At 29.6% G+C, this 26,064-nt stretch overlaps 1 protein-coding gene across 1 annotated transcript; it reads right to left on the reverse strand.

Annotated features, from left to right (window-relative positions):
- Positions 1 to 26,064, reverse strand: LOC113387923 (zinc finger BED domain-containing protein 1-like). Its single transcript, XM_026625307.1, has 5 exons — positions 25,857 to 26,064; positions 25,675 to 25,810; positions 25,308 to 25,593; positions 24,301 to 25,232; positions 1 to 334 (listed from the first exon to the last, which is right to left on the reverse strand). The coding sequence occupies exons 1-5, from the start codon at positions 26,062 to 26,064 to the stop codon at positions 1 to 3; spliced, it is 1,896 nt and encodes a 631-aa protein (XP_026481092.1).

Genomic DNA, 26,064 nt, shown 5'->3' on the forward strand with positions numbered 1-26,064 from the left:
TCAGATTGGAGTATACGATCTTATCTTAGGTTGGCTTGATTTAAGGTTACCAATTGCATCTACCACTTCCTGCAAGGGCATCGGTCTCATCTTAGATTTGTCTGATTTAAGGAAAGGTCCACTGTTGTTAACAGTTGCTTCCACCACTTCATGCAAGGGCATTGGTCTAATCTTGGATTGACTGGGGTTACCTATTGCTTCCACCACTTCTTGCAAGGGCATTGGTCTCATCTTGGATTGACTGGGGTTACCAATTGCTTCCACCACTTGTTGCAAGGGTCTCATCTTAGATTGACTGGAGTTATCAATTGCTTCCACCACTTCCTGCAAGGGTCTGAAAAAGTGACATAATTTCAAATTAATATTTTTTTAGATTTTTGTTATTTCTGTAGAATTCTACATTCTTATATTCAAGTTTTCCAAAATTATTAACGAGGGTTATTCATATTCATTAACAAAATTTGAATATATGTAAAGCGATCAAAATGTAAAAGAATTGCAAAAATCTTACATCTAACTTGAACTTCGATTAAAGTAGCATACACTTTTTGATATGCTTGCATGCTACAGACAATAGAAAAGAATTGGAAAACAAGAAAAACTAGTAAAGAAAAATTAAATACAGAAACAGTCATTAAAATTGGGGAAAAAATTAAAAACAGCTCTTAAGAATTTGAGAAAGCTCTGCTCTAGGAAATTTATGCGGAAGTTTTTGATAAAAAAGTTCAACAAGTAAAATGTATAAAAAAAAGTGTCTTTTTGCACTCATGATGATTTGGGCAGATCTCTTCATATCATTGTAATCCTGAAGCCAAAGATGGATTTCTTTTTTCAACCATCGTACTAGAATAACACTGTATCTCATTATGAACATAGGCGTAATAGTAGTCGATGGAAATACATTAATTACCACATACGGTGACGTGTGCAGACGGCACCGTGACGCTTCTGAATGTATTCTATGACAAGGCGTGCGTTATCTCCTCATATCCGAGAGAAAAACACTACACACCAGATAATTCACAAACAAAACGCATTACCCATCAGCGAATTACCACAACGCACCCGTTATAGATTTCTGATTTCTAATTATTGAATTATCGAGCAAAATAATAACATTTATTTATGATTTATATTTTCAAGTTACCAGTTCTATCTCAAAAACAGGTTTTATCTTCATATTTAATATTCAGTTTCTACATTTTTATTGCTCTTTTTGCAAGCCATTCAAAAACACTACTTTTTGTGCAGATCGAAAGAAATTTGTACAATGGGAATTCTGCAAGTGATAGGCAAAAATCGATCACTCATTTGATGAAATGAGTGATCGATTCTTATGCTTGTCATACACAAATTATGTTGTAATCACTCCGTCCCCAATATCTAAGAATTGTTTGAAAACTTTTCAAGGGATAGAGTGAGTGGGTAAATTTAGACTTGTCTATAAGTTCAAAACCTTTTGATCAAAATTCAATGGTAGATGTTTACAGCAAAGGGGACATTTAATCAGTTATCGAGTTCCATAATATAACAATCTAAATATCAATTTATCATACATATATCTGAAATACTAGTTAAGATTTTTTAAACAACACTATTTGAAAGTAGAAGGTAAAAGATGTATAACCAGCCATTTTTACGACGTTGCCATCGAAAGATAATATGATGATAAAACCATATAGAGTTTTTTTTCATTAATTGTTTTCTTGATTGTAAGCAGTGTTTAGTTTTCGAGACTTTAATATAACTTTTAGTATACGTTATTTAATTAATTTATAAGATGTCTTGTTATTTTTAAGTTAGTTTCAACAGTTTTTTTTATAAAACCTCTATAAAAACTTACATATGTGTGTTAAAAAGGACCAACAGAACCGTTACCAGGCAGAGGTGTGAGCCATTAAAAATATTAATTAAAATAGTAAATTAAGTTGAAAAGCAATTTTACGAGAGATAAATTAAATAAATAGTTGTTTTAACTTTTCTGATGAATATTTCTGGCGAAATACCAGATTGCGGTTATATACAGTATTATCTCTGTAAAAACGTACCCAGGTAATTTATTTTTGACATTGGTTGAAGAATAATGTTGTGAAAATTATTAAAATTATATATACATTATTTTTTAATATTAATGAACTATTTTTTTTAATATTAATAACCACAACTTTTAGAATATTACCAATCAAAAATAAGACTAATATTAAAATATTTTTTATACTTTCACCCAAACATCCACACCTCTACCCAATCCTTTACAGCCCTAACTTCTCGACTCTCCAACAAAATCAGAACACCATCTCCAATTGCTCCATAGTATCACAACTCATCGACGAAAACTTAACAAAGAATGTTTCTTTTCAATTGACCTTTAAGAACCAACTTGACACATGCACATACAATATCAACTTCATTGACACGTACATTTGTCATGATAATGAAAATTTCATTGATTCGAACTTATATGTCGACGTGATCAAGGTGAGACTTGTTTTAGTTTATTGGGTGTAATTGAGGAATATCAGAATTGTCTTCAAGGTTTATGTCGTCTTTTAGCTTGTGTGCATCATTTATGAAACATAAGTGTTCCATCTCACATGTTGCCACCAGAAACTGGCACATTTGTTCAATATGATGAAATTAAATAAGTTTACAAATTTTAAACAGTCATAACACGCTTTGCATTAAAATGTAATTAATTATTTCTTTTAATCTCTCCAAAAACAATCAGGTGCGTGACCCTTCACACAAGAAAAAAAATTTACACGTCCTATTATGTATAAAGATATCAGCATTGGTAAAGACTACGCACACAGCCGCACGCACGCTTACGGTGTACGATCGCACTTATAAAGTAAACTCCTTGGCTCGTAGATTAGGCTTGCCGCTACCACCAGTCATATAATTCGACTCCCAGGCTGCATATATATTACGAGTATTTCAGCTTTTGAAGTTATTTCAGCTTTACAAGTAATTATATTTTATGTTTTCTTCGGGATTGTATTTAATTTCGACTGACCGGGCATGTACTAATTATTAATTGGAATGGTTTCAGACACGTGTACTCTTTTTGGATATAATTATTATTGAAATAATTAGAGGAATCTCAACGCTTTGATGTCAATGATCAAGCATTATCTTGAGTACGGCTGTTAGTACTTGCATACTGTTGGGTATGTTTTTGCAATATGATTTTGTAACTTACTAACGAGTATAAAATCAATATTATATATAATAATAAAAAATACTTGTAACAAACAACTTCAGAAGAGAACGCACATGGTATCTTGTTGCATAGAACTATTAGGAATGCATGTCATAAGTACAACATACAATCATTCATATTAAAAAAATGCCCATTTATTGTTATTTGTTATCAACTTTCGTAGGGTAAATTATAGTAACTGCAAAAAAAAAACAAAAATATTTTTTCCACAAATGTATTGAAGCTAGTGCTACGTACACAAAAATGGAAATCCTTACTAAATACATATGCTATGTTTGGCCGTATGATATGCAAAATCCGAAACTTTTCAAATTCCTTTTATTTGTCCAGACTTATTTAAAGCAAATATTTCAACTAGTTTGCTTTGCTTTGCACCACTGATTTTTTTTACTTTCTTTTATATAGTGCTTGCTATAAAAAACCAAATAACGATTCGCAGAATATAAATCGACAAAATAGTGTAAATTTTTAAAATGCAATTTCTTAATATCTGAGAATACGTATTCAGTGTTACTGGCATAGAACAGGGATTGTTAAGCGGTTCTATGTATTCATGATATTTGTTTTTATTGTTTTCAATAAAATTATCTACCACATAATGTGTTGATAAATATGTTGATATATTTTTAATAAATATAATTAATTTAATATGTATTTCATGTTTTTGGCTTCGCTAAAACTTTTAGCCACATGTATTATTTTTATTTTGTTTCCTATTCTATTCGAAATATACATTACACTTTTTACATATATATTTTATATCTTGTGTTATATATTCTATTGCACTTAACATTCTTTATATAAAGTTCATATAGATTTTACGAACTTTTATAGTACAAACAATCGTTTTATTGAAGTAGATGTTCTTCCTTCATAATTTATTCCAATGGTATATATATATATATATATATATATATATATATTATATTATATATATTATATATTCTATTGCACTTAACATTCTTTATATAAAATTCATATAGATTTTACGAACTTTTATAGTACAAACAATCGTTTTATTGAAGTAGATGTTCTTCCTTCATAATTTATTCCAATGGTATATATATATATATATATATATATATATATATATATATATATATATATTGGTGTATTGCGTACACTACAATTATATTAACTTAACCTAAGCAGTATTTATAAGATGATTAACGATAATAACGATCATCTCCTTTTATCATTTCTCAAACAGGGAAGCTAAATAATTTTATATTTCCTTCTAATAAATAATATTCCCTCTAATAAATAAATGTTTTTAATGTTAAACTATTCGAAAAAAGTCTAAACATGTTAGTTCAAATTTGTTTTAGCTGATGTTGAATATGTTAATGGTAAAATAGCTCTGTCCACAAGACTACCAATTTTCAAAACTCCCCAAGTTCTTTCCGGACAAAACTCTCAAATGACTTCAGTAATAGGTTTAATGTAAATAATCGATACATTCTACAACCAACGAAATGCTGCAAATAATATATGAAGTTATATGTGTACTTGATGTAGTAAGCTATTATTTAAAGATTCACTTCATCAAGAATGTAGAGTTCCTACAAGCTTCCTCTCGGTCATTCTGTTTAGCGAACTCGGTAATTACAAAATCGATGTTGCGCTAATTCACTTAACAGATTCTCATTCCGTTTTCTACGCCGAGCTGTGTGATTACTGTAATAAACATGTAAAACTAATTGCTGAATTTATAACTTAATTGTTTACTGCCTTTAATGTTTTATTCGTACAACCTTATAAGTCCTTGGCTTTATACTCGACATATAAATGAATCAGTTCATCGCAATATTTCACATATAACTCCAAATCTTTATTTGTATGACAAAACTGACATCTAATATTAGATACGTTATATCTATATTTTCACTAAATTATTTATTTAAAAAAAAAAATTCTACGCTCTATAGGCAGACTAATGTACAGACATATATGGTATAAGTAGATCGCAAATATGGCCGCTTTGCTATTAACTTCCCGCAGGAGAAGTTTGTTTTTATAAAAAAATCCGATTTTCTAATTTTATGTTTTCTCGGCGTTTCAAACCATTCTGAATCGAATGAGACCAAATTTGGAAAAAGTGTGTGCGTGTGTGTGTGTGTGTGTGAACAGGTTTTTTTGCCAAAAATCGACGTTTGTTCAAAAACGACTGGACCGATTTCAAAAATTTAAAACCCATTTGATGTATCTCGATAAGGACCGTCGTTTGTCAGTTTTGCGCTACCATCGACCGAGCCGTTCCTCTGTAAATCGCAAAAAAGTGGAAAAAAAATTGTCCACGTTTTAGCCTGCAATTCTGAATCGATTTTGAAAATTCAAAAACCGTTCAAAAGATATTAGTTAGAAATCGTGCTAATTACTTTTTGTAGAGATCGGCCGGGCCGTTTTCTTGTAATAAAATGTTATAAAACAATTTCGGCGATTTTTATTATTCCTTTTTAACGGTAGATACCATTGTCTTCTAGATCATACTAAAATATTACGGCCTTACGACAACTCGTTTAACTTTAAAAATTCGTCAAAGTTTGCAAAAATTGGTATCGTTTTTTTGGCATTTGTCAAAATTAGACCTTTCATCGACGTTTTCTCAAAAACGCCTAAATCGATTTCAGGAATTTAAAATCCATTTGATGTATCTCAATGAGGACTATCGTTTGTCAGTTTTGTGCGATGATCTGCCAAGCCAATATTTTGTAATTTGGAAAAAGGTGTTAAACTTTTCGTCCACATTTAAACTCATACTATCGAATCGATTTTAAAAAATCTGTAATTGTTTGAAAGACATTAGTTGGGAATGATACTGATTAGTTTCAAGTGAAAATCTACCAGCCGTTTTCTTGTAATATCTGTTGAAAAAAAAAAAATATAAGTCGATTTTTATGGAACTTTTTTTGGCGACATATATCATGGTATCATAGACCTTACTAAAATATTACGGCCTTGCGACAAGTAGTTTAATTTTGAGAATTCATCAAAGTTTGAAAATGCGTAGTTTTTTGACGTTCGTTAAAATTAAAATTAGACGATTTACTTGGTATAACTATAGAGTTTTTGTTCGATTTCAATGAAGTGTGATAAATCTACTCAAAATACATTTAATCACTCAGAAATTGTTTATATTTCATTGATTAAGTCGATTATTTACACATACCGGGAAGTTCATATAACTTGTCTCAAAGCAAAATACCAATACCAACTAGTTATAATTTTTTGAACATGGGCAATTTTTGTGAATTATAATAAGAATAGCCTAAATAACCATTTTATTATTTGTTGAAACTTTTCTTATTTTTCTATTGAACTTCAAATGGAATCATGAATAGTTTCTTTGTATAAATGCATTATATTTAGCTGAAGAAACCAGAATGATTGTTTATATATGATTTTAATTGGAATGTAAATTACAGCTTTTATTCAAGGTAACTATAAATTTTGTGTGATTTTATAATATTGGCATCAAACTTATTGGCTTGATATTATAATTTGCGATTGTGCTTTTTAGAAAAAAAAAATTATATTCACAATGTCATTATACGATACTGTCACATGATTTACTTTAGGATAAACAGATAACAATTTTTTTCTTTCGCCAATCAACGTCATCCTCACTTTAGTCTATATATTTTTTAATAATAAGAATTTCTTGCTATTTCATATCATACTAGTGAATTTGAAGAACATTTTTGAGCTTTTAAGATTTTTCCTGGCCCGATGCATCAAGTACCATGCAACAAAAGTTGGAACCAATATCATTCGCAGTGTTCACGTAGTCCACTTATTTTGCTTCAGGCACCGCCGGTTTTGGTGACAGAAAAAACCACATCTTGAATTTACTATTATAAAAATATGTATTCGTCAGATGAGAAATTTCAGAAAATGTAAATTTTGAGTGAAAATTAAACGCTAATTTTGTTTTGGCGCATATACTAGACAGCAATATTTAAATATCCGAATATCCATGAAAATATTTTCTTCTTTGGTATCAATATTTAATATTTAGGTTTTAAAATGATATTACCGCTTTTGCTAATTGATTAATTCATTTTATTGTATCGCAGAATATGAATATGAACAGTATGAATTTTATAACACAAAGTGCTTGATAAAATTTTTTGAAATGATATAGTAAATATAGCTTTCAAAGCAATCCAGTAATGAACGGTAAGGAATGATGATTTTATAACATATGCAAAAAGAATCCAGTAATGAAATAAATTTACACTTATCATGCTTTCTTGTATGATTTTTGTTTAATACTAATTTTGAACAACAATCAGACTCTTACGTCCTGTGAGCTGTTGCGCTGAAACTTCTCTTTCGTATTTTTTAGATGGTAACCCAATGGTTAATCCATCCATATTTGATGATTTTTTGTTATTAGAATTAATCTAATAGGGCTGACATTTTATTGGTGCAGCAATGCCGGGCAAGGTTTATTTTTACTTGGAAACATATTGCTATCCACATTTTCAAGCAAAAATCGTTGTCACTGCTGCCTGAAAACAGGCTGCTCGAAGTGGGTATCAAACCCGGGACCTCTGAAACAAGTCCTGTCGCTCTTAACCGCTTACCTACGGGCGAGTCCTTTCTTATATGATGCGATGAAAAATTATGATATTATACCAACATGCACAAACTCTTTAACCTTTGACATTGTCTTGCTATTTTTTGGACTACTCAATGGTTTATTTTCAGGTACTGATGAAGTCATACATCAATTTATATTAAATATAAATATTTATTTGATTGAATTGTATAATTTTGTATTTGTAATAGCTGATGTAAAAAAAAACTTATGCAATTACTTACGACATGAACCAACTAGAAGAACATTCTACTTAAATTTGTAATTGGCATATGAAAATCGCACGTGTAATTTAGATTCCCAATAGCAAACGTGTGAATAAACATGCAATTTTTGGTTTAATTAAAGTTGTCATTAAAAACATTTTTTTATTTTCTTTTTTATTGCCAAAATTTTTTGCTATGTTTAAAAAATAGGTTTTTAAAAAATTCTGATATTTTTGAAAAAAATGACTTTTCTGAACAACTTTTTTATATTTTGAAAATTTTGAACTTTTTTCAAAGCAATCGCCTAGCGTAGCTGTTTTAGAGACGTTTTTGCTCCGTGTCTCCGGAACGACTGGACCTGCCCCCTGCCCTCACCAAAAGCTTATTGACACGTCTCCCCACCTATACAAATAGAATGTTTTTTTTTTTTAAATTATTACATACATACTACACACACTTACATACATTTTTTTCATGATATACCAAAGTATTTAGAAACCTTTAAAATGTAAAGATATGAAAAATATTTATATTTAATTTTTTGCGATTACTATTTCTACAAATAAAAAATTAAATTTAAAATGATATTTTGAATGTAATTATCTTAAAATAAAATATTTGAATAAGCTCAACTAAAATTAGAAAAATATTGATTGCAAATACTAATCCATAAGTTGATAAGACTTATCTTTTACATCAATTTTTTGCGTCAAACTATCTTATATTGTACATAAAAAATTCATGAAAAGATTAATATTCTGATAAACAGACATAAATTAGGCTCTAATTATTTCCGTATATTACAAATTTATGTGATCATTTTTTATATATAGATCTATCTCAGAAATAGGATAGTTTGATATGCAGTATACGGATATGGGTTTTACCTTTTTTTAATTGTAGTAGTTTATAATTATTAATTGACTGTATGTTTGCCATTTACAAATATATAACTTTGCTTAATAAAATTCCTTCCATTTACAATTTTATATAATAAATAATATTTTATTTATAGGTTATTATATTGATAACCATTCTAAACACTTCAAATATTTTTTGAATTATCAAATCTAATGGGTCGTTATACTAAATGACTTTTATAACTAATCAGGGCAACATATCACTACCATTGATTTTAAACAGAAAACATATTCTTTTATATTTATTTAATTTTATATATAACAATCGGAATACATAAGTGATTCATTGTGACAAAATTGTATTGATGCATACGCTTATTCCAAAAAATATAAAAAAATAATAATTTAAGCGCATAAAGACATACAATTTTAACTGATATTGCAAGAAAAATACATAAATACATACGCTAGTTGAATTATTTGATCGATGCAATTATCGCTGATTATTATGAGTTTGGCTTGATTGTCCTCAATAGTATTCTTGAAACAGTTGTATTGTGATGGGATATAAACATTTTCGGTTTCTGTTTGTTAATTATTCCATGATTTGAAGTTTTTCTCTGTAATAGTTTGCAGCATCTTGATCGACCATGTGACTGATTAGAGCAGTTTTGCTCCATCTTGCATCTTAATTTTATTTCTCATTTCATCAAAGGCTTTATGCAGTTTGCGTACTTTGTAGTTTCCTGCAAAGTCTGCTAAACATATATATTCGAGATGTTTTGACCTTTTCGTGTATCTATCAAATATTCATGAAAATCTATGTTGAATCTTTATTCGCAAGCGCAAGTATTAAAAATTATTGTTTTTCTGATATTGATAAATATTGTTTTTCGGCTTTGACAGTGACAAAAAAGTACATGACGGCCGCTTTCTGTGCTGACATCAAGTTGTGATTTAAGAAAAATTTTGTAATTTTACGGAATTTATCTTTCTTTCACGCTAACATTGTTGCTATCACAGTCTGCAGCTGCTTTGCATAGTAGTTTCAATCTATGGTTTTAATTTAGTTCAATTTCACTGATGTGCTTAGTACTCATCGATTATGAACTGTAAATCGATATTCGATTCGAATAATTGCAAAATATCCATGTTGTACGAGTTAATACCGACTTCCAGACTGAAGCATTGCAAAAATATTAACGGCTTTGTTACAGCGTACTGCAAATAGCTAATATGTATTCAGCCTTAGACATAACCAATTTTTGCAAAACTTTGTCAAATCTTACAAATGTCCATTCCGCATAGAAGATATACATCAACTTATCAATTTTTTTTTATAATCTTTTGGATGTTTCATCTTCTTGCAGTGGCTCCAATATCATAGTGATTCTTATTACATTTTTTTTCTATATGGAAAATAATTCAGATCTTATTTTTAATTCTGACTAAAGTTCTAATATACTTTAAACAAATAATCTCAACTTTGCAATGGAGTTTATATAGTTCTTACAAATATTAAATATGTTACAATGTTTATAATAATCTATTTGAAAACATTCAATATTCCTCGAACATTTCTTTACGGTACGAGAAGTTTCAGTAATTTTCCTTAAGGCACGATGCCATACACCCCACTAGTTTAAATATGTTTCAAGTTTCATATGATATTTTTTGTTGAATGACGTGTTAATCTAATATGTGATCGAATTGCAAATAAATTTTGATCGAACCGACTCAAACATTCAATCGCTTTTATCGTGTAGGTGGCGCTTCAGTTTGACTTGTATGGTATTCATATCGCTAAACTTCCTGTGCAAAATTTTTAAAAATGTAATTACCTCAATGTAATTGACCACACAGTCCTTTAATCCAAGTTATGGATTATGAGCACCATGTGTTCCTCAAAATTAGTCAATTGTCCTAAATAATTGGAAAAATTTACAAATTTCAGTCCAATACTTTGTTGCTAGCTTATAAATTTCTCCACGATAGGCATGGAGACCGCTCATGGCATATATCTATCCAGAGTTGAAATTAACAATATGCGACAATTTTTATTTAATTCTATATCATTTTTCAGTTATAAAATTTTGTTTATTTATTGCATGTATTTTTTTAATAACAATATCTTCTCGACATTGAGCCTTACAGCCAACATATATGCAAAGGCCTTTCTTTCCCTGTAATGTTAACCCTTTTGACTCGGATGCCGCCAAGTGTTAATTTAGCCAATGTATTTTGCTTAGATTCCTGAAGTAAGGTGTTAATTTTTTTTTAAATTCAGTATATCTATATCCCTGTTCTTATTTTGGCTTTCTGTATTAATTTTGTTTTTTTTTGGTATTTTAAAAATATACTAATCATTTCGACTCGAAAGATGATATACAAAATACTTTGTTTCATTATCGCAAATTATTCATTTATTCATTTATTCATGTAATTAATTTTTAGCTCTTCTAAGCGATGAAACTGTTCTCAAATAAAAATATATGCGTAGAGAAAAGTAGAAAAAATATTCATTTGTTTATGAACTATAGATGTTATTTTCAGCAGACTGTTCTGTCTTTTTAATATATATTGTGAAGTATCATTTTCATGAAGTAACTGATTAGATATCATGAAAATTTAAAGTATATTGATGATAGCTGCTGATGAAATTTTTGCATGAAATAGAATGATATAATTATTCTATACTATGTTGGACTTTGATAATGAGTTGTATTAAAAGATTTATATATATTCATATATATTGATTACTAATACATTCATTAATTTTAAGACAAGATGCAGTTAAAAAAATGAAAAGCAGTTTTTTTAATTTAAAAATGCATGCAGAGTACTAATGCTTCTAATTAAATAAAATTGTCAATTCCGTATACCGACTTTTATCTTCCGCCAGTATTGATAGTTGGTGGTTATTTTCGGTGTTTGATCAATTAACTGTATTGTATTTAATTGCATTACGTTGATTAATGTACCTGCATTCAATATCATGCAAATTTATGGACTAGTCGTAATCCACTTCATAATTAGACAGGTGATTTGATATCACTTGCAAACGAGTAGCATGTGCAACAAGTATGTGAAATGAAGCTTTGAACTTGGCTTTAAAGCTCGTGAAGTTTAAGTTGTTGGTTTCATTACAATAATCTTTATTGATTACATTTTATATTAATTTGACTTCCAACAATCATGAAAATATATAAAATCATAGTTTTAAAAAATCTTCGCACAGTTTTGTACAGGAAATTCCTATCTACTATTTTTCGTTTATTGTTCTTGCATTTACATAGTGATCAGGTTTATTCCATTTTTCTGATAGTTTTGTTGTAATTATAAATTTTATACAAAAATTAAACTTTAAAATAATAAATAACAAAATATATTTTATTTTAACAAATATGTTTCAGTAGAAAATTGTGATCGATCATTTTTACATTCCTGCAATGAATAAAAAAGTAGAAAAGAGTTTTGATTGATAAGATTTTTGAGCTACGAGTTCAAATAATATTCAAATTTAAAATCTAATTAATTTTTAAAGCCATATTCTAGCATTATTTCAGATTTAGATAGCGGATATCGCACCTGTTCCAAAGCTTGTTGAGTGCCATTTGAATTTTTGAAGCACTAACTAGTTATAGTTTTATCAATATTGGCAGTATTGGCCCACAATTTGTACATAAAATTTCGTTTTATTTTGACAAAAGCTCAAGTCGATTTTTTTTTAAATTAGTCTTTTCTAAAATGAATATAAAATTATGATAAACGTTTTTAAGAAAGTCCTGGTTTAGTTAAAAAGATAAAACTATTGAGTTCTGGATAAATAACGAAACTCGGAGCATCGGATTTAAATGAACTAAAAAACATTTAATTTGTAATGATTGAAAAAAGTGGTGATTAGTTTTTGACAGAGACAGGTTCAGCCATTTCTAAGATACAGAGTAAAAATACAAATGCCGATATTTTCCTTGACATCTGAAAATAATTGTGATCAGCATGGTGATGAATTCATGATATTCTTTGCTCCGAATATTTGAAAAACATGTATTGTATTTTCGTATATTTAAAAATTTTATAGAATACTTGATTACATGATACTAAAGTATTGGTTCAGTTGGTGACTGTAAGTTTGGTAACTTCACTTTTCCACATGCACAGCATATATTTGGTGTTGCAGTTTTCATCACCACAATACACTTTTACACTTCATAATCATTTTTTAGGTTATTAAATTATTTGAATTTTGTTGAAAAAAACATATTAATTCAAATCAGCACCTTTGTATTATGTGTGAAAAGCGACTTCGATTCTTTTGATGCTTATTTTGCTCCTATTGACTGGTTCCTAATGATCGAGTAAAGCAGTGAGAATTTATTCTCTTTTTGCGTAACTCCATGTTTTCCAATCTGTGGGACGCGCTGCCACAGCTATTTTCAAAATATTTTTTTCTAAAATAAACCAAGAATGTCATAATAACATTAAGAAGTTATTATGTTAGTTAACATAAAATTGTATATTAATTTGATTCCTGATAATTAAATTATAATATCAGTTGAATATATATTAAATTGAAATTTTAGAAAACTTAAGTAAGGAAGCAACATTTTTTATAATAACAGGGGAAAGCGGGCCGAAAATATCAGAAAATACTGGCCCAGCTTGTTTCTTCAGCTCGTTCTTTTTTTACGCATAATATAGTTAAGTGACATAACCATTCTAAAAAACAAATCTGATTTTAATAAAATCCTGCAAAACCTTAGGTGCACAGTGATTTGGATATACGGTTATTGAATTCATCAATTACAAATAGGCAGAACAGACATATTCATTTTTTTACATATACAAACATTTAACTTTTGAATAACTTTATTCGGGTCGTTTTTATCACTAGATTTACGGATGTTCGTTATATACGCATTTTTACTGAATTGAGCTAATTTGACCTACGCAAAAAGATTGAAGTTTTTGTAAAAATTATGTTTAAACCAAATTAAATAAAATGTTTTGGTCAAGTACATCAACGCCATAATTATTGTTAATATAATAAGTTAAGAAACAGTTTCATAATTATTTTTTGTCCATTTTTTATGTTCCTGTTCAACACATTTCGAAATTGGTTTTTATATTTGGAAAACTCGATGTCATTTTACTTAAGATTTACTTGACTAAATATTTCTAGTAAATATTTAGTAAACATAGTAAATTAAGTTTTTACTATTAAAGACTAAGTCTTTATTCTATCAATTGAAATATTCTTTTTCATACCAATTTACAGATAAATATTCGTATGCTGTTCGGATAGAGATGTAGTTTGCTGGATGGCGGATATAGTTCTATTAGCAAGTGCTCAAAATGAATAATAACTCCGTTACAAAGTGAGTTCTATATAAAATGTTCCATGATTTACTTTTATCATGCTGTTATGAATTTTGTGAAAACTAATTATTATTGTTCAATATAATATATAATACGGTATATATAATATTTAAATTTTGCCAACTGGGTTATTAGAATTTTGACTCTAAAGGAATGCATGACAATATTACCATAGCGTTGCACTTTACACAAAAAATTCGAAGTTAATTATTCAATTAAGAGAAAAAAATAGTATGAATAAAAGTTCTGATAATCTTAGCTCACCACTATTTATGAGTGAATCAAAAGACAAGGGATAGTTATTATAATTAGCCGGCTAAATTATCACATTCATCTGGAATGTGAAAAAGTTATTGGGTGCTAAAAAAAATTATTGAGGTATTAAATTATTACAACATTAGTTATTTAAACAGACCCATATACAATATTTCTAATATTTTCTCAGCCCGTTAGACTGCTTAATGCCATATCAAAAGTATTTTACTGGAAATATTTTAATACTACTTCTATTCATTTAAAAAACAACGTATTAACATTGTCATTGATAAACTTAATCTATTACACTGTGCCAATTTTTTTTATATCTAATTATTACTTTGAAAAATCGATCTAATATATCAGTAATAACGCATTCAAATGAAATAAAAATATTTGTTTTAATTCTGAATCAAAACAGTATTTTGCACTGTTAATTCTAATTTAATTTAATTTTTTGCACAACTTTTCAATAATTTATTTTAAGCTTTCAACTTGATGTTATTTTTTTTGAACGTTGAAGTTGATTTCAAGTTTTACAATATTATCTTTAGTACACTGCAATGTTTTTGAAAGATTTTTTTTCTGACCTGATATAAACACAATACTTTGTGTTTGAAAATGTTTTTGTGTAATTTCTTCCTAATAATGATTAGTTAAGAAAGTAATATCTAACTGAGGCTGAATTTTATTTTCATATTCCAACATATTATTATGCGTACCGCGTTTTTGTTTAAACTTGCTCTTGTATTATTAATACTACCTTATTATTGAAAATATCGTACGATAGTATGATACGATAGTATGATAGAGTACGATTTTAAAGCCAAGAAGACCATTGTGTATTTGAAACAACTTTATTATACTCGTTCAAACAACTTAATTTACAAGAATTATGATGAAAAAACAATTTTTGCATTTAAAACGATTAATTTTTTGGAACAATTATTCATTATTTAGTTTGTCTACATATTCAATGATTTTTTCATAAATTTTTGCATTGCATTTATCTGCTTACGATTACTATTAATTCACAAGCAGAAATAAAGTAAATATGTTTTGATAATATCTCGTTATCCAAACTTGAATTTCAATTACTTTGATATTTTCTAATCATTTGAATTTATAGCAACATCAGAAATTATTTCCCCTGTTCAAACCTGGTTCTGTAATACTAGAGATAACATGATTATTAGTACTTGAAGATGCACCAATAGGTATGATTTTACTATTTGTACTTAGTTACATTTTCTGAAATAAGATTACCAACATCTATTGGAGTTGGGTTGCTATCTATTTCTGATAATAAATTACGATATTTATTCATTAAATCTGTAAAAAGCTACTGCAACTTTGTCTGTGATATCTATCAGTTTCATTTATTTCTGAGGGCAACACAGTGTCTCCTTATTTTAACTTAAATTTAGTACGTCCACGCAAAACATCCTGGAATTTATTTTTAGTTTTTCGTTCACAAAAAGTTATATTTTATTACCCATTTTTTACAGAAAAGCATTTTCACTATTCTACTGGTTTTGAAAAAAAATAGCATATGGTACATAATCATCATTGATAAAAATGACTGGCAACAAAAAATAGCATGGTGAACTTATTAAAAGTCAAAAAATGTTCTACAAACTAACTAATTTTTACTACAAACGAAAACTTGTACCTCAGACTCTAACCGGTAAAACAAGAAGGACAAAATATCAAAAATTCAGCTGTCCTGATATTCTTTTTATTATTCAATTTAATTTTGCAATCTGTATATATTAAAACATTAAACAAATAATGCTGACAAATAGATGATAAAGTTGCGTATCTTCTAGAGCTACTGAAAATATGATAATAAAAATAATGAAAACAACAGTAAAAAAACTAAATATAGCAAATGAAAGTATTATTGTTAATTATACTACATTAGGTCTTAAGATATTTTCCTTCTAAGTCTGGTCGGCTGGCCTTTCAGATTGACTTGACTGGCTAAGGGTGGGCATTTATTCTGTTTTTATATTTGGCGGCAACCACTGCTATTTGCTCTAGATTTGTAGGTATGTCTGTATATTTGTGAATTGCCCATGATGGCATGTAGCAAAAAGCGTTTAATATTTATCTCAGGATTTTGTTTTGAGCGCGTTGAATGATGTTTAAATTGCTCTTTTTGCAGTACTCCAAACACATAGGTCTTTGTTTAAGTTCTTGTTTTGCAAAAGTTGCTTGATTTCGTACTATTAGTAAACATTTAATTTTGTGTTTCAACTGCTACTGTATATAAAATTATGCTATTTTATATAACTGTAAAATTAAAGGTAATGGGTGATTCGTCAATACAATTTCTGGTATTGACTTAATATAATTAATTAGAGCATTTTGATTTGCTTACTCGAAGTGAAATACATGTGTACGCAACAGTATTCATGTAAGTGTTTCAAAGAACATTATGTAATTGTCAGTCTTATGCAAACGGGCATCCGGTACTCCGTTGTCGTTTGGTAGCAATGTACATTAAACAACATAATCCACCCGTAATACAATTCCTCTATTTCCAGCGTGTATCTGTACGTCTACAATAATAATACTTTACATTGCCAAACATGTACTAGAAACTAGATGGCATTATAAATCGGCAATATCTTGTTCCGTTTGTAAAGAAATTGTGTTATTGGAATATCAAGTGCAGTACATGTTACACGTCGGTATAGCTGGTGTGTGTGTTTTCGATAAAGGCGAAACGTGCATGCTGCGGAAGATGTTTCAAAAGTTGATGGCGAGTTATCAAGACTTAACAACGCGAATTCCAAAATAAATAAATATAAACCGACGTTGCGCTCTATTCAATTTCAACGATTGCACTGATGCGAATCGTTCATACGATTCGAATTACCTTTTCGTAGATGCCAATTGTTCACTTATAGTTGCGATATTGTTTCAAAGTGCACTTCTAGGTAATTGGTATCAGTGGCGATTTGAGGTTACGTTGAAAAATAATTACTAATATTGGTTTCTCTACAAATTCCGTTGCTCCTTAATTAACTGTTTTAATTGTATAATGAGATCCAAAACTACTCTAACAATAATTAAATTCAAACCAATTTGCCGATATATACTGCGACCAAGTTTTTTCTTAGCAAAGATATTAAATAGAATAAATGTATATTTTAGGTAATTGGCATGAGTAGCGATTTGAGATGACGTTAAACAATAATTAGTGATATTGGTTTCTCTATAAATTTCGTTGCTCTTCAGTGAACAGTTCAAATTATATAATTGCCCTAGGATTAGATCCAAAACTACTCGAATGATAATTAAATACAAATAAAATTGCCTATATATATATATATATATATATATATATATATATATATTTATATAAGAAGATCAAGTTTTCTTTTGATCAAAGATATTAAAAGGATGGAATGCATATTGTAGATAATTGACATCAGTGGCGATCTGGAGTTACGTTAAACAATAATTATTAATATTGATTTCTCTATAAATTCCATTGCTTCATAGTGAACTGTTCAAATTATATAATTGCTCAAAAATGAAGTCGAAAACTACTCTGAAAATAATTACAAACAAAATTTTGTTGGTTCAAAGGTATGGTTGGGAAATATAATACAGATTCTTGAAGAAAACACGATCAAGATTTTCTTTGAAGCAAATATATTAAAAAGAGTAAATATATATTTTAAATAATTGACATCATTGGCGTTTGAAAGTGTACTACCTGGTAATTGGCATCAATTGCGATTTGAGGTACGATATATAATAATTTGATATATTGGTTTCTCAATAAACTCAGTTGCTCTGCTTCACATTACATAATTGACCTACGATGAGGTCACAAAACAATAATCTAAAACTATACTGAAGATATTTCATATACCAAGTACAGTGGGGCTGAAAGGTTTACCAACAATATCTCAGAATCAATTAATGCTAGAATGTTTTCAAAACCAATATTTAAAAGCAGAGAGAGGAGGATATGTGATCAGCAATCGCCTTGAATCAAGCAACGTTCCTCTTCGCAGGCGATGAACAGCCATATTTGAAAATTTATAACAAAAGTATTATCTTTCCTTTTTTATATTTGTTTGCATTCTTGCTTAGTTTACGAAACTTATAATTTTTAAGTGTACGTTATTCAATATTTCAACAATAAAGTTGTTTGATATGTGTTATTTGTAATTGGTTTGGTTTTCAAAACATAATTGCTCAAAGTCAAATCAGAACTTTGTGCCCCGATCTGCCTTAAATGTATTAAATAATAATGATCATCACTGTTTAAAATGTCAAAAATATCCAGGACTAATTTTATACTCAATGTTCGCACTTATACGCAATGTTCAAGACATAGGGTGTTCGAGCCTCACAAATTTTATTTATCCATCTCCCTCTACCTATATACTGAACTCCCTCTAATCTGTAATAAAATAATTTCCTACCCTACTCTAGGTACTAAGATAGGTATAAGAAATTATCCATTCTGTACGTATCTCTTGACCCGATAACATCTAATACAATTTACTAAAATTAAATACATTACATTTCTACAAACAAATCCCTAACTAGTTACTATTTTTCACTCAGTTATTTTAAAGGTCTGATATAGCCATTCTAATGACAAATTATATCTGGTCCTTCGAGGTAATTAAATGTCTGTGCGTAGTGATTTTTAATTGACTTTTAATAAACATTGCGCCGGGCGCTCACATTTTTTGGTCCAATTCGAGCCGGATTCGACCTCCAGTGTTAAACTTAAACTTATATTAACTAATATAAACTACAAAGTGCACAGTGATTATTAACAGCGTAATCCACTGGAACCACTAATCTAACCTACAAAGTGCACAGTGATTATTAACAGCGTAATCCTCTGGAGCCACTAATCTAACCTATAAAGAGCACAGTGATTATTAACAGCGTAATCCACCGGAGCCATTAAATTTAACCTACAAAGTGTACAGTGATTTCCAATAAAGTGTAATCCACTGGAGATACTTAATCTAACTAACAAAGTGCGCAGTAATTATTGACAGTGTAATCTACTGGAGCCACAAAAACTATTCATCAGTGTACGTTATTATCAACAGCATAATAACTGCATTCATCAAGAAAATTTACGAAGCGGTCAAGAAGCTACAGAATCACATCAAACAAGGTTAGTCAAAGCAATCCTTTCTAACTTATCCTAAACTCATCCTAATCTTTTACCTATATCTATACTTAACCATCTGTAGAATTTTGTGTGAGTCTACTTTAAAATGGATTCATTAAAATCATTACAATCTTTACAAAACGAACTAACATTAATAAAAGCTCGTCTAGCAGAATTTGAACAAACTTGTAACAAAATGTCAAAAATTCCGTGTAGCGAACTAAATGTATTACAGATAAACGGTATTTTGGAAAAAGTGAAACCTATGATAGACACGTTCCAAAATACACTTGTCAAAATAACTACCTTTTTAGACGACGAAGAAGAAATTGATCAATTATTAGAAACAGAACTACTTGATTTTGATGACGATCATACTAGATGTCTATCAAAATTACGTAAACTACTTAATAAAGCATCTACTAAATCTGGTTCTACTAGCAGCTTTAGTGATCAAACAATCATATCGTCAAACAATATAAAACAACCTCCAATTTCGATCAAATTACCTGAGTTTGATCAAAATATCAATCATTTCCAAAATTTTAATTACCCTAAACCCGAGGCAGGGAGCATAACTGAATCTTTACCTGTACTCGACAAAAACTGTTCCTTCGCGACGGAATTATCAGAAACACGAAACGAAAATAATAAAACTACGTATAACATTCCGACAAATACTTTTAACGCAAACATTTTAAACATTCCAAAATTTGAAAAATTACCAGACTCAACATGTAATAAAGCAAACTTTGTTATCGACAACGAAACATTTTATAATAAAAACATAAAATTAAGTAACAATAAACCTGATTTGTATATTACTCAATTCGGCTTAAACGGGAACACGCATCCCGAATCTTTTACACTTTATAATTCTACCTCAAACCTGGAAAACCAGGTACTAGCCGGAAAACAAAATCTCACCCCAAATACTACGAGAATTACCTGGCGATTCGGTATAAAAATTCCTTTTGCCAACAATAAAAATCTGGCACGTAATAAACATATTATGTTAAAGAAATTTAAATGTTTTGAATACCACTTACGATCGAACGATAAATTATCTAAAGAATATTACCTCATTACCGATGCAAGTAAAATACTTTTATTACTAACAACCAAACAAAATTTAACAAAACTTTTAACAAATGCCAAATTAAATCTCTATGATTTCAAAACTAATCATTTTAAACTTTTAGATAAACCCTATATTTATTTTAACAAACAAACTGCTAAAACTCTAGATATAGTTTGTAACATACTAGATAGTTTTAGATTCAATAAGATAGTTTTAGCTAATAACGCTATAAATAAAACTATTATGAAAATACTTATTTCGGGAGCTGCAGCTCCAATATGTTATAAATTATTAATAACTCAACAATTACCACACGAATTTTCCGACGCAACAAAATGGGCATACAGAACTTTTACCTATTTATGCTCTACCTGGAAAAATTCTAATACTAAAATATATTTAACTACATCGAAACCTAAAGCAATGGCTTTAAAAAATATACCACTTAAACGACTTGAACTTTTAGCAAATCTTATACAGAAAGAAAAACGCGCATTAAACTTTACATTTGATAAGAAATTTTATTTGAATAACTATACGGTTACTTTATTTCTTATAAAACCTCTGTCATACAAGCGGAAAGCTTTGGTAACTGATAGAGTAGACGAAATAGAAACAAATTGTAATATAAACATTTTGACTTCTAATACTGCAATTAATCTAAACTTACGATTTCTATTGTGGTTACGAAAAACTTTCGATACAAACAACTTTTTAACTTTTAAAATTCCAATAACAAAAATGGAATGTGAACCTATTAAACGTGCTTCAAACAATACTTTTACTATCTTGATTGATTGTTGTATCACTAAAGCTCTTCATATTGTACAGACTTTTAATTTGACTGCGAAATGCTTTGTGGCCACACGGAAATGGTTCATTACGCAAAGTTGCAAAATTTACAAAATATATTCAAAAAACTGTTCAAATTTTGTTAACGCAGCACCAAACTTAAAACGATTTCATATGATGCTACAACATAAATCAATTAACACAAGGGCAACAAATAATTTAGTAATTAAACTTTTAATAAATTATATCATATCAAAGACCCTTCATTTCGAAACTATCGATTTACTATCTATTCATCTGTTGAATCTTATAAAGCGCGTTAAAATGAGATATCGGGAACATTTATTTAACTCACAAACATTCTTATGAACAATTTTACTTGAACACATTTTAACGCAGATTGACAAAATTCTAAACCTGAATCTCCTTTGATTCCAATCCTAATTACTAATCCTTAACAATTCACTTTCCAATTGGAAATTCTTTAACCTTTATACCTAACCCACTATTGCTTAAAATACCTGTCAAGAGACACCTCCGGATCCACAACTGCAGGAATCAACCTTTTGGAAACATGCAACGAGATCATGATTGCATATGCAATTATTATATCTAATTAGATTCTTTCAACCCTTGAACTGGCACTTGAGACGCGTTCCAGCAAACTATCCAGGGGAAGGAAGGTACTGTGTGTGTTGTGACCAATAAAACAAACAATAGTGTGGTGAATTGTGCAACAACAAAACTTTGTGTACTAATAACTAACAGGGATATATACCATATCATACAAATCAATGCATAAACTATTTTATCTTGAGACTTTAAACACCAAACCTGTGTGTGTTACCAATAGACATTATAATCAATCGTGAATTCATAAACTGTGCTATCACAAGACTTTAATCATTACTAGAATTTTATTGATAATAAAATCAATCATTTTTACATATTATTATGACTAATTAATCTTTATACATTTATATTGTAACTTTACTATAACACCATAACTATACGAAGCAATGTTGAAAAATCATGTAAATTAATTTCCCATTGTTTTTTCAAATCGGGCCGGCATGTTCGAGCCTCACAAATTTTATTTATCCATCTCCCTCTACCTATATACTGAACTCTCTCTAATCTGTAATAAAATAATTTCCTATCCTACTCTAGGTACTAAGATAGTTATAAGAAATTATCCATTCTGTACGCATAACTTGAACCGTGAACATCAAACAAATAAATACTATTAATAACTAACCAACTTATTTAACTTACATATTTTTAAAGGTCTGATATAGCCATTCTAATGATAAATTATATCTGGTCCTTCGAGGTAATTAAGTATCTGTGCGTAGTGATTTTTAATTGACTTTTAATAAACATTGCGCCGGGCGCTCACATAGGGTGTTAGGAAAACAAATTACGGAAAGGGACATTATCATTGAGAAAGCGAAATGATGCGTTCTTGCTTTCATCTAATGATGAAATACGAACGTAATATGACAAAAAGTCGTTTTGCAAAACCCAAAATGACTATAGATAGTCGAATCTCATATAATTAAAACGACAAAGGCCTTACAGATTCCAGGCATTTTCTGTCCGACAAATATCAAACGAAATGAAACCAGTCAAAACAGTTCCTTGTAACAGAAATTACGCACCTGGCGCTTTATATTTTGACGGTCGGTCTAATAATTTATTTTGGTCGGTCGGTATTTTTCATCGGAGTGATGAGGGCCTTGGCTACGGGGTGCGGTTGCAACTTCTGGAGGATTTTATATTTAATATAATGCTCAATAATTAAGTGACGCGCGAACGAAATACTAAATTCATATACAGACAAGAAGACACGTTCCCCCAAGGAGCAATCTTATCATCCAGTAATTACAATCCCCGCCAACAAACTGGTTCCCACTTGCGTTTACAAACACGTTCCCACCCTCCAACGCTGGGCGCCACGTAGCTGTCCCCCCGCACTCTAATCTGTAACCTGGAGCATTGGAGCGCATAACCCAACTCAGGCTCTTCGAGAATGGAATAACACCGATTTGCAATAAACTAATTGTTGACGGTGCCGACTTAATTTAATATTTTTCACACATATTTCTAAGCACCAATGTATTGAATAAACTCGATGTAATTTTAGTTGATAAATCCTATTTCCAAAGTTATTAACGATACTAGAATAGGCAAAATTATATGCATACATACAACCATGAATTAAAAATATGTAACTAGTTCGCAAACACGGCCGCTTTGCCATTATATAATTTTTAATTGTACCCGCACTTTATAGCGGCGCCATCAGCCGTATCCCAGGTTTAATTCTAGGTAAGAACTATGAAAATTCTAGGTATGAATATGAAAATGATAAACCTAATTAATATGAATAAATGATATAAAAACAGTATATATTAGTGATGTGCCGACTCGAAAATTTCCTGATTCGAGTGATTCGAATCAGAAAAAAACCTGATTCGAATCATGATTCGAATCAATTCGAAACAAGTTTATATATGAACAATTATAATTTAAGACAAGAAATAATATCACTTTAATAATTTTATAAGTGAATTTATTAATTTAGTAAGCAATTAATTCCAAAAAGTGCAGAGATTAATACATTTATATCAATATATATAATAATAAACTTGCTACAAATATAACTAATGACTACAAATATTTTTCTGAATAATAAGAATTAAGGAATAATAGTTGATTTAATTTATTTGGTTGTAACCTATTCCGTCGTTGATTAGTCAACATTCCAGCCTTGGAAAATAAGCGCTCTGACGGAACGGATGTTGCCGGTATACATAAATATTTTTTTGCCATTTTATATAAAGCAGGATATATGTTTTTTCTTTCCTCCCAAAACTGAACAGGATCTTGCTTTCTATTCAAATATGGCAAATTTATATATTCTTGCAATAATCTTTCTGGAAGAGAGATTGAAGTTTGTTCTATTGTCTGAACCACACGCATATCAAAATTTTCCCAGATTTCATCATCTATATTATGGTTTGACGGTACTGATAATGGTTCATTATTTTCGGCCTCTTCAATATGTTCTGCCGTAGTCATTTCTTTTACTTCATCTAAAACCAAAGCCATTGCTTTATCCGCACAACTCTCTAATCCAAAGGCTTTTTTCTTATATCTGGGGTCAAGAATTGTTGCTTTTGCTGTAATTTCATCATTTTCTAAATAACCAAATCTTTGACTTATATTTCTCAACAAGATTTGTTGCAAATTCTTCCCAGCATTAGTTGTTGGCGTTCTTTTATTTATAGAATTTTTTACCCCTTGAATTATAGGTATTACACTGGATAAGGTGGGATAAAATTCACCTGACAATGTTTTGGTTACAATTTCCAGTGGCTGTAGAATTTTCACACAATCTTCTAAAATAGCCCACTCAGCAAAACTCAGGTTTGGTGGAGGAGAATCTATTAAAGGCAAAGCTGCACATAGTGCAACTTTAACCCTCAATAACTTTTCGAACATATAAAAAGTAGAATTCCATCTAGTTGGTATATCTTGTGATAAAGTAATAACATCTAAGTTCATTTGCTTTTGTAATCCTTGCAGAATACCTGACGATTTCACACTATGTTTAAAATGTGCTACAATCGCTTGCGATAAGAAGTTCACAATTTTCTTTGTCTTTATCTAAACAATTTTTAACAACTAAATTTAAAAAAATAAAGTAATAGCTTTCTTCATATTCGGCGCATTATCAGTCACAACAGTATCAACTTTATCAAAGATTTGCCATTCAATTAACACAGATTTCAAACCATTAGAAATATTTTGTGACGTGTGATTTTCTCTGAGTTCTATTGTTGCTATGACTAATGAATTTAATTTGCTATCTTTAATAAAATGAGCAGTTGCGCTAAGAAAACTTTTCTGGCTATCGCTACTCCATATATCAGTCGTAATTGCAATGTTTTCGACAAATGTAAGTTTTGCCTTTGCTTCCGCACTATGCATTTCATATTTTTCCTCTAACATACGCGTGAGTACTTTTCTGGAAGGTAATACATAATCTGAATTTAGAATTTGCGAATACTTTTTAAATCCATCATTTTCCACTATCTATATCGGTTGCATATCTAAAATAATCATGTTCATTAAAGCATCATCGCCAGCTTTTTGATTAATTTTACCAGGAATAGTAAGCCGCATTTGTTTCAAACGTTTTGCAGGAGCCTCAGTACTCAAAATTGGTTGTGAGACATTTGGCACTACAGGTTGCGTTATAAGATTAACCACATTCACAGCAGATCTCACATTTTGAAATGTCACTTATTATTATTAGCTGATTAGCTGCTACAGCTTCACTATATTCAATAATATGTTTGTTTTTTAAATGATTAACGAGAGTGGTTGTACTTCCAGATTTACAATAGCTTAATGAGCACAATTTACACACCAGTTTATTATTATCAGCATTAATTGTGAAAAACTGCCAAGCGACGCTTGATTTAGTGGGAGGCAT

This window comes from Ctenocephalides felis, unplaced genomic scaffold, assembly GCF_003426905.1.
Source record: "Ctenocephalides felis isolate EL2017-DRISC unplaced genomic scaffold, ASM342690v1 CF-g0.4_SCAFFOLD_03572, whole genome shotgun sequence".
In the NCBI taxonomy this organism is placed as follows: domain Eukaryota; kingdom Metazoa; phylum Arthropoda; class Insecta; order Siphonaptera; family Pulicidae; genus Ctenocephalides; species Ctenocephalides felis.

Coding starts and splice junctions, on each gene's coding strand:
- LOC113387923 (XM_026625307.1), bottom strand. CDS start 26,064: ATGCCTCCCACTAAATCAAGCGTCGCTTGGCAGTTTTTCACAATTAAT. Junction 25,811..25,856: donor AATAAGTGACATTTCAAAAT/GTGAGATCTGCT, acceptor CGCAACCTGTAG/TGCCAAATGTCTCACAACCA. Junction 25,594..25,674: donor AACATGATTATTTTAGATAT/GCAACCGATATA, acceptor ATTACCTTCCAG/AAAAGTACTCACGCGTATGT.